Below are 14,565 nucleotides of genomic sequence, written 5' to 3'. Positions count from 1 at the left end.
ATATCTAATACAGAGTATCTATGCGTTATTTGGGGCTGGCGTGGCGGCGGGACAAAACTAGGCGGCGGGAGGAAAAAACTGTATGCCTTACAAGAAGGGACAGTTTAAGAAAAGCTGGGTAGGTGCTAGAGGGATGGCTCAGTGGTTAAGAGTACTGGATACTCTTCCAGGGGTCCTGAGTTCAATTCCCAGCAACCATATGGTGGCTCACAACCATCTGTAGTGAAATCTGCTGCCCTTTTCTCGCCTGCATACAGGACACTGTATACATTATATAATAAGCAAACCTTTAAACAAAAAAAGAAAAAAAAGCTGGCTAGAAATAAGCCAAGCTAAGGTCTGTTGTTGTTTTACACAGGATGTCCTGAAATATCAATTTTTAATGATTTTATTTGCATATTATACACACAGTGTTCTGTCCTTAGGTATTCTTTTCTTGCAGGCCAGAAGAGGGCACTAGATCTCAGTTCGGATGGTTGTGAGCCATCATGGGGGGGGGGGGGGAATTGAACTCAGTCCATCTGGAAGACCAGCTAGTGTTCTTAACCACTGAGCCATCTCTCCAGCCCAAAGGTCTGGAGTTTATAAGTAAGAAAAAGTCTCCACATGTGATTTACTTTGTAGGCTGGATGGCAGGTCCTGTAAAAGAGTAAACAAAAAAAAAAAAAAAAAAAAAAAAAGCTGCTACAGTTCCTAGTAAATCAACAGTTGTTTAGTTTGTTTTGTTTTTTTGTTTGTTTTTTGAGACTATGCTTTCCTATATAATTCAGGCTGTAGGAGAAGCAATCTTCCCACTTCTGCCTCTCTTGGGTGCTAGAATAATAGGAGTGAGCCAGCACTCTCAGAATTATTATTTTTTTTTTTTTCAAGACAGGGTTTCTCTGTGTAGCTTTGGAGTCTGTCCTGGAACTTGCTCTGTAGACCAGGCTGGCCTCGAACTCACAGAGACCTGCCTGCCTTTGCCTCCCGAGTGCTGGGAGTAAAGGTGTGTATCACCAAGCCAGGCAGTATATGATGTTTTTCATCTGTGCACCATGTGCAGGCAGCGTAAGTCAAAAGGGGACATCATATTCTCCTGGGACTGGACTTGTGAGCTCCCACATGGGTGCAGGGAATTAAATCTGGAACTTCTGGAAGTTGCTCTTAACTTCTGAGCCATCACTCTAGCCCCCATAAACACGTTCAAAGGCTGGAAACCTTTAATCATTATTTAAAAGCTATACAACTTTACATACATTCTGAACTTTTCCAGTCTTGCGTTTCTTCCTGTGTACAGAGGGCTAGAGAACTGTCATGGAAAACAAAAGCAGACTGAGCAGAGGCATGCTATAACCAGATTTCAAAGATTATTCTATCTAGGAATTGGTGGTACACACCTTTAGTCCCAGCACTTAGAAGGCAGAGGCAAGTGGATCTCTGTGAGTTCGAGGCCAGACTGGTTTACAGAGCTAGTTCCAGGATAGCTCCCAAAGCCACAGAGAAATCCTGTCTCAAAACAAAACAAACAAACAAAAAAAGATTATTCTAAAAGGGACTGGCAAAATAGCCTAGTAGGTAAAGGCACATACTGACAAGCCAGACACACACATACACACCTATACTTTTAGCACGGTAGAGGGTAAAGCAGGAGGATCTCAAGTTGAGGTCAATCTGGACTACTGAGCTACATAGCAATCAAGGCTACAGAGTGAGACCTTGTTTTGTAAGAAATAATAAATAAAAACATAGTAATGGTTAGCTTAGGAAAGGAATAAACATGGAATAAAGGGATTTATCTATTTATCACCAAAAAAAAAAAAAAAAAAAAAAAAAAAGAGGAAAAGAGAAAGTAGGTATGTAGGTATGGTGGTGGTAATGATCCAAGCTTATAATCCCAGCACTTTGAAGGCAAAAGCTGAAGAATCAGAAGTTCAAGGTCATCCTTGATCTACTCAGGAAGTTTGAGGTCACCCTGAGCTACATTTATAAACCCTGTCTATAAAGAAGAAGATAAATAAAGGAAGCACTTCATAACAAAGCACACAAGGCCTGGCCCTCAGTTCTTCACACATCCTTCCCTGTCACGTCACCCCTTCTACACATTTATTTATTTAGAGACAGGACCTCACACTTAGCCTAGGATGGCCTCAAGCTTGCTATGAAATGTAGGTGAACTTGAAGTCTTATAAATATTTAAAACAAATTTTATTAGGGGTGATGGCTATTCTTGATTGTCAACAACTACATCTGGAATTAACTAAAATCCAAAAGTGGATGGCACACCCATGAGGGAATTTTACTGAATTTGAAGTAGGTAGATGTATGTCTAATACAGATCTTGACATACCTTGGATCTAGGCCACACCTTTTGCTGGGATCATGTAAGGACACGGAAGAAGGGAGATTTTGCTCTTCACCTGCTTGCTCTGGCCTTGCTAGCAAATCCATTCCTTCTCTGCCATTAGAGCCTAGTTCTTTGGGATTCCAGAACAGGGGAGACATCTAGCCTCATGGACTGAGCAACAAACTATATTCTTGAACTTTCCACAGCCAGCCATTGTTGAAGTAGCTGGACCTTAACCTATAAGTCATTTTAGTAAATGCTCTATAGATAGATAGATAGATAGATAGATAGATAGATAGATAGATATACATTCTATAAATTCGTATAGGGTAAGAGGAAATTTTACTTTTTTTTTCAAGACAGTTTCTTTGTGTAGCCCTAGTTGTCTTGGAACTTGCTCCATAGACCAGGCTGACCTCAGAGTCTCAGAGATTTGCCTGCCTCTGCTTCTGCCTCTGCCTCCTGAGTGCTGGGATTAAAGGTGTGTGCCACCACCAGGTGGAAATTTTACTTTTAATGTATACAATCTTATGGAAAACTTGTATATTTATCTTTGTATGTGTGTGGTGTGGTTTTTTGAGATAGGGTTTTGTGTAGCTTTGTAGACCAGGTTGGCCTCGAACTCACAGAGATCCACCTGCCTCTGCTGGAATTAAAGGTGTGTGCCACACATATTTATCTTTTAAAAGAGGCCCTTTTGAAAATATATGGAATGTTTCACAAAGATGTGTGTCATCCTTGCACAGGGACCGTGGTAATCTTGGTATGGTTGTAATTTTAGTGTGTGTGCTTCTGAAGCAATTACATGTGCTGATTGTGTGTCTGCTTGTGTGTATGTGCATCATGTGGTGGCCACAGAGGCCAGAAGAAGGCATTAGATACCCTGGAACTGGAATTAAATCTCATAATAGGGGTGCTGGGAACTAAACCCTGGTCCTCTGCAAGAGCAACAAGGGCTCCTGACTGGGCCATCTCCCTCTAGCCTCTGAACTTTTGATCCTCCTACCTACAAATCCCTGTTAGCCCCTGCCTCCACTTTCTGGGATTACAAGCATGCACACCCAGTTCGTGCAGTGCTAGGAATGGAACCCGGAGCTTCATGCGTGCTCTGTAAGCATCCTACAAATTGAGCTAATCTCCATCACTGCTTCCTACTTTTGATCTATAACTTACTCATAGACTCTGTGTGTACTCTGTTCTGTGTGCTATCACTCCTTACAGGACCTGCAATGCCTTAGTGCTGCTGACACTCCTGGGAAACTCCTGCCTCAGCAAACTTCAGCTCCAGCATCCTGTGCTTCATGAAGCCTCCCTGTGTTCAATCCTCTGCTCTTTACCCCCTGACACTATATAGAGCCCCACTGTGTGAACTTCAGCCAGCCATCTTAGCACCTTCAGGGCAGTGACTTCATTTGGATCACTCCTCCCCCCACCCTGGTGCCCAGCAGGTGATGCCACCATTTGAAAATGAATCCTGGTGGTGCTAGAGAGATGGCTTAGAGGTAAAAACGCATTTACTCCCCTTCCAGAGGACCCAAGTTCAATTCTCAGCACCTATACTAGGTGTCTTACCCCTCCAGCTCCAGGGGTACCCAATTTCTCTGGCCTCTCTAGGCACCTGCACCCATATGTACATACCACACACACAATTACACATAGTTAAAATAATACAAATAAAATCTTTAAAAGTAAGTGTTGGTGCCTGGCATGCTGGCACACACCTTTCAGCCTAGCACTTGAGAGAGAGGCAGGTGGATCTCTTTAAATTCAATGTCAACCTGGTCTACAAGTGAGTTCCAGGCTTACCAGGGCTATGTAGTGAGACCTTGTTTAATACATATATACATACATACATACATACATACATACATACATAAATGCTAGTGCCTCAAACCTGCAATCCCAATACTTGAGATACTGAGGCAAGAGGATAGCTGTGCATTTAAGATTAACCTGGGCTACATATTGAGTAGTAGGTTAGCCAAGGCTACACAGCAAGACCCTGTCTCAAAAATAAATAATAGGGCTGGAGAAATGGTTCAGCAGTTAAGAGCACTGGCTGCTCTTCCAGAGGACCCGGGTTCGGACCTGTTCTCAGCATCCACATGGTGGCTCGCAACTCCTGTTCCTGGGGATCTGACACCCTCTTCTGACCTCCAAGGGCTCCTGCATGCATATGGTGCACACAAACACACAAACTACAAATGAAGTAAATAGATCTTAAAATAAATAAACACACATTAGTGAAAAAGAAGAATAAAAAGGAGGCAAGCCCAAGGCCAACACCAGGAAACCTTTATTCTCTTTCCTGAGCACATATACCCCAGGGGTTAGAAACCCACAGAGAATGACAGCAACAGGTATGTGATCGCCGCATGTATGTTAGCTGTATTAGAGTTCATACAAACTGCTCATTTACACGCAAACACTGGTACTAACAGGCTGAGGACTCATAGAGCCAGTGGCCTGCTGGACACTGAGGTGGCAGGAACCCTGCTGAGGCCTGCAGGGGACAGTGGCAGAGGCAGGTGCTGAAGGACAGCTTTCTGGGCAGAGAGGGATACAGGCCTTGGGATGGCTCTCTGGGAAGGAGGAAGCCACCTGTGGGTAAGCCAGGGCCGCCAGGCGCTGCTGCACACACTCAGCAGTCAGTCGTGCTTCCGGGTCTGCATCCCAGCAGTCTTCTAGGAGCTCCCTCAGTGCCCCAGCGTCCTGGAGGAAAGGACTAGATGGCAGGCCTGAGCCAACCCCAGAGTGGATGTCTTCAGCATTCACTTCTCTGTGTGCTCTACCCCACGCTGCACAGAGCCCTTGCTAAGCTCCACTACTCCTGACTCCTCCATGCCCCACTTGTGGAGCACCCCCAGTCCCACTCCCTCAAGTCCAGGCCTCTGAGGTTTGTTCCCCATGACCTTTTCCTCTGAGGATAATTCAGGAGGACAACTTACATGCTAAAGGAAAGTTACTCTCCTTCCTCTCAGTCAAGTAGTATGTCCTACAGAAAAAGCTTGGCTCCCATTAGCTAACCCAACAGACATCTGTATGGTAGAAATCTCAGGCTGGGCAGTGGGAGAAAGGGCATCTCCTCAGGAAATCATTTGTGAAGAGCTATGCACTTTCACTGTCAGGCAACTCTTCTGACCTTGTCACACCTAGAACCTTGTCACACCTAGAATAGGCTTTAATCACTCTGTAGCTGAAATGCAGCTGTATAGTACAAAATGATGGGGCACTGGGTTGAATTTGGGGGCCCATGGTACCAGAATAGACACTGTCACAGGGACAGAGCTCTGCACTGGAGCAAAGCCAGAGAAGACTTCCTGGAGGAGACTGAACAAAGAGAAACTGATGGAATGAGGGGTGCCAATAGAAAAGTAGCCATAAGAGGGTGTAAGTCTCAGGTAGGTGGAACCAGTTGTCTGAGACTTAGAGAAGAAAAGGTAAACTGAGGACAAGTATGGGAGTGGGAGGTGTGGCTGTAGCAGAGAAGTCCTCGATATCCATACCCAGTCCCCTCTCCTGGTCCCCAGCTGGTGAGCCTGTGATTTCTTACTGTAGCAGAGCAGCTCCAAGTAGATGGGATGTTGGGGCGCCTTCTCTCCTCTACTGCCAATGCCCAGAGCTCACAGGCACTGGGATCGCTGCCCAGTTCTGCCTCATAGGCCAGTTGGAAAGGTGGTGGTCTGCGGTCTGGGAAAAGTATAGGCATCATGTCAACCTACTCTGGTTAGGGGGCTTCCAGGAAGAAAAACTAGGGAAGGCCATAGCATTCTACAGTCAGGCCAGGAGGAAGATGGGATACTGGCTGGGGATGGAGACTTTACCAGGCCTCAAATCGGAACAGCGGCTCAGGATCTCCCATAGGAGCAGAGCCAGAGAATAAACATCTGCTCTCTGGAGGGCTGTGCCCCAGTCCTGTAGGTCTAGAGTCTTGTCCAAGAGCTCTGGAGCCATGTACCTCTGGGTGCCAGCCTGGAGAATAAGATGTGGAATGCCAGGAATCAGCTCTGTGGCGAACTGCCCTGCAGCTCTGGTGCACATTTCCCCCAATTACAGACTCAGCAGTGACCCATGCACTAGCAAAGCTGCACCATTGCAGCAGCCACGGTTGTATGCTCACAGCACTACCATCTTCTTGGCCTCACACTCACCTCCAAAATGGCAGCTGGGCCTTGGGGTTGAGTAGGCGCTGAGGCAGCGGGCCGAGCAAGGCCAGGGAGCACCAAGGCAAGTCCCAGGTCTCCAATGGCACATGACCTATCTTCCCGAATGAGGACATTCTGGCTGCTCAGGTCTCGGTGGGCAATACCTGGTTTATATTGGCCTGTGGAGAAATCCAAGGTTTAAGGAACTCAGACCATCTGGTTTTCCTTGACCTGGTCCTTCTCCTCTAAGAGAAAAGAACTAGACTCAGTGATGTGACCCCTGACTCTCCTGCCTGCCTGTTGTGGGTTCACTTACCATCCTGCCAGCGCTCCTCATGGAGAAATGCCAGGCCTTCAGCCAGGGACAGAGCCATCCTCAAGGAACTTCCCCAATCACTGGTGTACTGAGTCAAGTAGTGGCACAGGGAGCCCTGGAGAAAAAGCAGAGGGAAGAGCAGGGCACACAGAAATAGGGGGAAATCATCCCAGAAAGCAAAGATCTACTGACAGACCCCACACACCAGCCCGCACCTCCCCAGCACACAGAGACAGCCTGACAGAACCAGGTCAAGACACTACAGACAGTGGGGGCATACGAATATACGTCAGTCAAAGTGACAGGAGAAATATAGTAACTCTAGTTGGGCATGATACCAGACAACTGCCAGCCAGCCAGCACCTGGGAAGTGGAAGGAGAGGATCAGGAAAAAGCCAGTCTGGGTTACAGGACACCCTGCCTGAAAGCACAAATGCATGTGCACACGCAAACACACACACAAATAAAATTAAAATAATACTTTTAGCCAGACATGGACGTGGTAGCACTTGCTTGTAATCTCAGCACTCAAGAGGCTGAAGCAGGCAGCTCCTACATTTAAGGCCCAATACAAGGCCCAATACAGTGATACTGAGTACTTACTGTGACACAGGCCCTTCGAACAGGGTTTCCTAGTCCTCATGAGGACCCCAGCGTGAAGGAATTCTGATCACCCTAATTTTTGTGAATTTTTTTCTCTTTTTCACCTCTCTTTCTTATTTGTGTGTGGTGTATGTGTCTGTATGTGGGTACATACAGAAGACAATGTGCTGGAGTTGGTCTCCTTTCAGCACACAGGTTCCAGGGACTGACCTTAGGTCTTCAGGTTTGGTGGAACCATCTTGCTGGACCTTTTACCTTTTTTCCTTTTTTTACCCCCATCCCTGCCTCTCCCTGCCCACCCCTGCAGGCCACTTTCTTTTAGACAGGATCTCACTAGTACATTGTAACCCTGGCTGACACAGAAGTCACCATGAGGATGAGGCTCTCCCATCAAGTTTGCAGTGACCCTCTTGCCCCTACCTCCTGAGTGTCAGCAATATAGGCACAAACTACCACACCTGGTCAGAGTTGAAGTGTTAGAGAATGCTGAGTAAGCTTGTTTGGGGTCAAATGATGAGAAAGGAGTGGAGTTTTCAGAATCTGAATCAAGAATCACTGTCATGTGCTGACTCAGTTGATTCAAAACAAGGGTAGTCAAGGGTATCCCTCAAACCTCCTGGTCTGGGGTAGCAGGCCTGCATAGACATGGATGGGTAGAGCTATTGGAGGAGGAGCAACTGGGGCCAGGCCATTCATTGAGATTCTGAGCACCTTCAGGTGTGTCAACAGCTGTGCCCAGGTAGCACTGTGACTAGGAATAGGTGATCATATAAGCAGAGAATACAATATAACAATGAACTAAATGCCATGGCTGTAAAGCAAGTACAGCTACAGTACTTGTAACAGTCAGAGGAAGCTAAGGAAATAAGAAGGAATTGTATATCTGTACATGTATTTTGAGACAGGTTCTCTTTCTAACTGGAGCTTACTCAATAGACCAGGCTGGCCATAAGCCCCAGAGACCTGTCTATCTCCACCATCCTTGTATTATGATTAAAAGCAAACATCACCATGCCTGGATTTTTCTTCTTTTTCTTAGCATTACAGGTGTACACCACTACACCTGGCTCTCTTTTGTCTTTCTCTTTATAACCTTTATTTTACTTTTAGTGAGGCATGGTGGCACATGCCTTTAATCCTAGCATTCTGGAGGCAGAGTCAGGTGAATCTCTGTGAGTTTCAGGTTACCCTGGTCTACAGCATGAGTTCCAGGACAGCCAGGGCTACATAGAGAGACCCTGTCTCAAAAAACAAACATACAAACAATAGTGTATTTTGCTTTTGGGTTAGAGAGGCGACTCGATACTGCTCTCTAAGTGGGCCTGAGTTCAACTCTTAGCAACCAGATCAGTTAACTGCCTATAACTCCAGCTCCAGGGGATCTGATGCCTTTAATCTCCGAGAGTACTGGCATTCATTTACACATACCTACATGCAGACAGGATTTCTCTGTGTAGCCCTTGGCTGTTCTGGAACTAGCCCTATAGACCAGGCTGGCCTCGAACTCAGGGATCCACCTGTTTCTGCCTCCCAATTGCTGGGATTAAAGGCGTGTGCCACCACTGCTTGGCTAAAAATAAACTCAAATTTTTATTTAAGTATGGGTATGTGTGAAAGAATGTGAATTTGCAGGTGCCCATGGAGACCAGAAGAGAGCATTGGACCCCCTGGAGTTAGAGTTACAGGAAATTATGACACCTGGCACGGATACTGGGAGCTGAAATAGCATCCCTTGGGAGAGCAGTCAGTACTCTTAACTGCTGAACCATCTCTCTTGCCCCCACATCTGGCTTCTTAAATAATTTCTGAGAACTGAACTCAGGTCCTCATGCTTGCAGAGCATGACTAAACTACATCCTCAGGCCAAAAACTTATTTTTCAATAGGGTCAGGAAGCATGTGGTCAAAAAAGGAGCTTTCCAGAACTCAACCTCTCAGCAATGAGTTGTAAAGATTGATAAAATCAGCCAGGTGTCAGTGGCATACATCTTTAGTCCCAGAACTTGGGAGGCAGAAGCAGGTAGACACTCTGTAAGTTCGAGGCCAGCCTAGTCTACAGAGCTAGTTCCAGGACAGACTCAAAAAGAAAAAGATTAATAATATCTGGGGAAGGGAGAGGGGCCTAGAGAGATGGCTCAGCAGTTTAGAGCACTGACTGCTCTTCTAGAGGTTCAATTCCCAGCAATCCCACACACAGTGGTTCACAAATATCTGTAATGAGATCTGGCGCCCTCTCCTGGCATTCAGCATACATGCAAGCAGAGCACTATATACACAAACAAAAAGGCAGTCATTGATTGCCTTTAAGCACTGATGCGGGTTAGGAGCTGAAGTAAGATTAGGGTGAAGAAGTGGGAGGGGAGGTCTCATCTCCAGGAACAGACAATGCTGATGGCAGATAAACAGGAGACAGAAGAGGCAGTGAGGAGTCAGTCTCCACTCACAGGTCCTGGGCAAATGACTTTCCTTTTCTCATCTATAAATGTGATTTCTACCTCACAGCATGCTCATAAAGGTAAAGCATGTGAAGGTGTTTCAAGTGCCCAGAGAGTGCAAGGAACTTAAAATGCTTCCCAGTCTTCAACAGGCCCAGACTCCAGGTGGTCCCACCTTTGCCGACTTCTTCCTCTTCACTATTTTCAGGGTTTGTTTTCTTCTGTGAGTTTTTTTTTTTTTTTTGGGGGGGGGATGTTTTTATTTTAGATAGTCTTACTATGGACCCTTGGCTGGCCTTGAACTCACACAGATCCACCTGTCTCTGCCTCCCAAATGCTGGGAATCAGGGTTATACCCCTACACTCAGGCCTGTCTTGTTTTCTTGAGTCAGGGTTATAAATATATAGCCCAGGCTAGCCTGAAATTCACTCCAGTCCTCCTGGTTCAGCCTCCCAAGTACTGAGATTATAGTCAAGCAGCTCTACCTTCAGGCTTCTTCCTCTTCACATTGTTCACTTCCTACCTTAGGCCACATACATTCTTTTCATTAAAAAAATATCTAAGGGACTGTAGCAACAGCTTAGCTGTTACACTGCCTGCTCTTCCAGAGGATGGTGGTTTAATTTCCAGGACCTGCATAGCAGCTCATCTGAAGCTGACACCCTATGTCCTCTCCAGGCATGCACACGGTGTACAGATGTAATATATGCAGTGAAACAACACTTTTTTTGTTTTTGGTTTTGGTTTTTTAGGTTTTTTGTTTTTTTTTTTTTTCCTGAGACAGGAATTCTCTGTGTAGCCCTGGCTATCCTGGAACTCACTCTGTAGATCAGGTTAACCTTAAACTCACAGAGATCCACCTGCCTCTTATACACATATTTTTTTAAAAAATTATTATTGTTACTATAGAAAGAGGGAGTCTTTGGGAGCACATGCTATAGTGCATGCATAGACATCAGAGAACAACTTTGTAGAGTTCTCTCCTTCTACTTTTACTAGGGTTCTGGGGACTGAATTCAGATGGCTAAGGCTTACACAGCAAGCTTCTTCATAGCTGAGCCATCTCACCATGCCCTCAGATCAACTCTTATTATCCTTCCTTCCTTCTTTCCTTCCTTCCTTCCTTCCTTTCTTTCTTTCTTTCTTTCTTTCTTTCTTTCTTTCTTTCTTCCAGATAGGGTTTCTGTGTAGCCTTGGAGCCTGTCCTGGAACTCACTCTGTAGACCAGGCTGACCCTAAACTCACAGAGATCAGCCTGCCTCTGCCTCCCGAGTACTGGGACCAACACCCAGCTTTCCTTTCGATCTTAACACACTTGACATTTGGTATTTTTGTGTTTATCTGTTTCTGCAACCTGTTTTGTTAGTCTATAAAATCTGTAAAATTAGGGACCATATGTGCTTTCTCAGCATCTAGCAATACTTGCCATATTGGTTTTTGTTAAAAAGGAGTTTATATTTATTTTTATTGGTGTTTTCCTTGCATGTATGTCTGTGTAAAGGTGTCAGAAATACTGGAACTGGAGTTATAGACAGATGTGAGCTGCCACATGGGTGCTGGGAATTGAACCCAGGTCCTCTGTCAGAGCAGACAGTGCTATGAACCACTGAGCCATCTCTCCAGCCTGCCATATTGTTTATAAATATTAGTTAAATGAACACATGAATGAATTGGACAGCTGTGCCTGGATATGTATTTAACAGTGGCTCACTTCTAACTGGGTGTTGGTGACCCACACCTTTAATCCCAGCCCTCAGGAGGCAAAGGAACAGGCAGATCTCTGAGTTTGAGGCCAGCCTGCTCTACAGAGCTAGTTCCAGGACAGCTAGGAATACACAAAGAAACTGTCTCAAAAAAAAAAAAAAAAAAAAAAAAAAAAAAGAAGAAGAAGAAAAAAAAAAAGGAAAGGAAAGAAAAGAAAAGAAAAGAAACAAAGTGTTCTAAGAAAACATGAAGCACGAGAGTGGTATCCTTGAGGCCCCGCTACTATGTAGCACCTGGCTTCCATGAGCACACACATAGGCATAGTGCATGCACATTACCGACATTTCTTGGTGCTCACCTTAGGGTACAGTTCCAGTACCAGCAAAGGCCCAGAGGGCAGGGGCCCAGGACCCCCCTGGCCAGCAGTGATAAAGCGGACAATGTGGTTGTGCTGTAGGCCCAGCAGCTGGTACACAGCTCTCTCAGCTCGGAACTGGGCCACAGCCCTTGGGGGGAAGGCCTTGATAGCTACCATCTCACCCTGTAGTCTCCCGGCCCACACGACTGCATGACCTCCTTCTTGAATTACCTGGTGGAAACACTGCACTGAGTGCGGACCTCTAGCGAGCATCAGAGCCAGGCTTCCTCCCCAGCAGAACCTCCATGAACACCAGAGAGGAACCCACCCTCCTTTTCTGAAGCACCTGGGAGAAGCACAGCTCAGCTAGCTCTGGCAACTCCTCACTGCAGTCTTCGCCTAAGGCTGGCTCTGGGTCTGACCCACCGTACACTCCACAGGTCTTTCGTTGTAGCAGAGCTGAAGCAGAGACGATCCTTAGGGTAGAGTGCACAGGATGGAGGCAGCCAAGGGGGCTATGTAGGAAGAGAGCTTCATACAAGGAAATGTGGGGCCAAGGAGACCCTATAACTGGGGATGGGGGGATAGTGGGGGGAGGTCTGCAGAGTCTGGAGTAGGCTTGGAGCTTTGGGGAAGTGCCTTGCTATCACAAGGGAGGGGTGGGAGAAATTAGTACCCAAGATGATGCTGCCCAGCAGCAGCACGAGGAACATCCCCAGCAGCAGCAGTGCCATCCAGATGGGCCCACCTGAACAGCAAGGCAAGAAGACATGTGGGTGAGCACGGAAACCCCCCTCTTCAAAGAGATCGCTTTCCAAACCACCCCCCATGCTGGTCACAAGCCCCCTTATCTTCCAGTTGCCAGGGCAACCAACTTCCCAAGGCCAGGAGGAGGGAAACTTTGGGTAGGGGGTGGGCTGAGAACTGGCCCTGGTTCTCATCCTGATCTATGCTCTTGCCCTTTCTGGGCTTAGTACCCTGGGGAAGGCAACTACCTGTGGTAGGCTGGGGGTCCTGGGGGCCAGGAGCCCCTTGGTTCCCTGAAGGAGGCAGATGGCTGAAATTGGCATTGCAGAAGTCACTGCCACAAGAGCATGTGAGGAGAGTGGAGGTGGGGCTTGGGTGGGCTCGGGGGACTGGGTCACAGTTGAGGGATTCACAGCCTGGCTCATCACTGTCTCGGCATCCTGATGGGATGGGATTAGGGGAAGGAGAAAAAGGAAACAGAGTACGATGATGTTGGGAGGCAGAAAACAAATCCCTGCTCTATCAAAGGCATCCCTCCATCTGACATCCTTTTTCCCCCTCTACACATTCCACTTCTCCCGGTCCCTCTTGGCTGCCTCCCTCAACTTGGACATGCCTGTTCCCTACTCTAGCTCTCACCCACCATATATTTTGCCATTCACCTTGCATCTCCACATGTGCCCGGCCATGGGTCAGATTCCAGATGCCAAAGCAGCAATGGCTATAGAGGCAGCGGATACTCTTAGGGGGGCCTGGTCTTTCATCTAGCACTTCCCCCAGTGTCTTTGTGCTTCCTCGTACTCCAGGAGCCTCAAAGAACACACAGGTCCTACTGGTTGGGAATACTGAAATCCAAGATGAAGAAAGGGAGTCAAGAAGGGAGTAAAGGCAGGGACAAAGGGCAGCCAAAAGGATAAACAAAATAGGATCTCAGGGTCAGTACAGCAGAGGAACAAGGAAACACCAGCAGGGGCCTGAGGCCTGATCCCCACCATGGGGACATGTGGTTCTGTCCTTCACCTTCACTTATCCAGCCCACTGACCTCTTCCTCTTCCAGATGGGTAGCTGCTGCTTCAAGTACACCTTTTCTCTTACTGGGTGGAATAAAGATCCTGCCTGTACCTGTAGACACTTACCTTGTGCAACCGCAGAAAGCAATATCCAAAGCCCCAGTATCCCCAGCATCCTGCTAAAGGATGGCAACAGGACAGCACAAACAAGCACAGCTACCTCATTCAAGGATTCCCGCAAATGCAGGGCACTGTAGAGCTTCCAAGCCCTCAATCCCCAACTCCGCCCCCTCTGTCCTATACCAGTCTCTGTGGGAGAGAAGGGTTTCTGTGGGGGAGAAAACAGGGAGAGAAGGGAGGAGCAGAGAACCAATCTCATATCCTTTCTTCAAACACCTCCTCTTCTCTGCAGAGTGGGAGGAAGGGACCTTGGCTGCCTGGCTGAGAACCCTGTGATAACTAACTTCAAAATCTCTATCCTTCACTGACCTTGGAAAAAGGTGCTGGATCTTCAGCCTTTCTCCAGCAGATGTCAAATGTTAGGAGCCACTCAGCTCTGCCCAAGACCCTTCCTAACTCACTATTGAGAGCTCAGATTCTTCCGAACAGAGGAAGACTCCACAGTCCATACTAAGTAGATCTCACTTTCCAAACTCCAGAATCAGAAAGGATATGAAAGCTTTCAGATTAAAAAAAAAAATCATAGGCAGGGTAGTGGTGGCACATGCCTTTAATCTCCTTTAATCCCAGTACTCAGGAGGCAGAGGCTTTCACAGAGAAACCTTGTCTCAAAAAACAAAAAACAAAAACAAAACAAACAAACAAACAAAAAAAAAAAACCAACAAAATCACTGTAGGACTGGTAAGATGACACAGTGGGTCAAAAGTACTTGCCACTCTTGTAGAACACCTGGGTTTGGTCC

General features: G+C 46.7%; 1 protein-coding gene and 1 pseudogene across 1 annotated transcript; both read right to left on the bottom strand.

Moving 5' to 3' along the window:
* Positions 1 to 3,024: 3,024 nt before the first annotated feature.
* LOC127226245 (uncharacterized) lies at positions 3,025 to 3,124 on the bottom strand (annotated as a pseudogene).
* Positions 3,125 to 4,596: 1,472 nt separating this feature from the next.
* Amhr2 (anti-Mullerian hormone receptor type 2) lies at positions 4,597 to 13,498 on the bottom strand. The gene is made up of 10 exons (XM_051190054.1): positions 13,294 to 13,498; positions 12,880 to 13,071; positions 12,561 to 12,632; positions 12,213 to 12,343; positions 11,885 to 12,115; positions 6,785 to 6,899; positions 6,475 to 6,647; positions 6,148 to 6,295; positions 5,877 to 6,013; positions 4,597 to 5,035 (listed from the first exon to the last, which is right to left on the bottom strand). Exons 1-10 carry the CDS (start codon positions 13,298 to 13,300, stop codon positions 4,739 to 4,741), a joined length of 1,503 nt encoding a protein of 500 aa, XP_051046011.1. The 5' UTR covers positions 13,301 to 13,498; the 3' UTR covers positions 4,597 to 4,738.
* Positions 13,499 to 14,565: the final 1,067 nt, after the last annotated feature.

The sequence above is a fragment of the Phodopus roborovskii genome, unplaced genomic scaffold, assembly GCF_943737965.1.
Source record: "Phodopus roborovskii unplaced genomic scaffold, PHOROB, whole genome shotgun sequence".
Classification (NCBI taxonomy): domain Eukaryota; kingdom Metazoa; phylum Chordata; class Mammalia; order Rodentia; family Cricetidae; genus Phodopus; species Phodopus roborovskii.
The sequence above is the reverse complement of the archived record's forward strand: the minus strand, read 5'-3'. Positions and strand labels throughout refer to the sequence as shown.

Bases quoted from the DNA above. Each gene is read 5' to 3' on its own strand.
- Amhr2 (XM_051190054.1), bottom strand. The intron at 12,633-12,879 runs GTAGTTGCCTTC...CTTGCTGTTCAG, and splicing joins GGACCCCCAGCCTACCACAG to GTGGGCCCATCTGGATGGCA. The intron at 6,648-6,784 runs GTAAGTGAACCC...ATTTCTCCACAG, and splicing joins TGAGGAGCGCTGGCAGGATG to GCCAATATAAACCAGGTATT.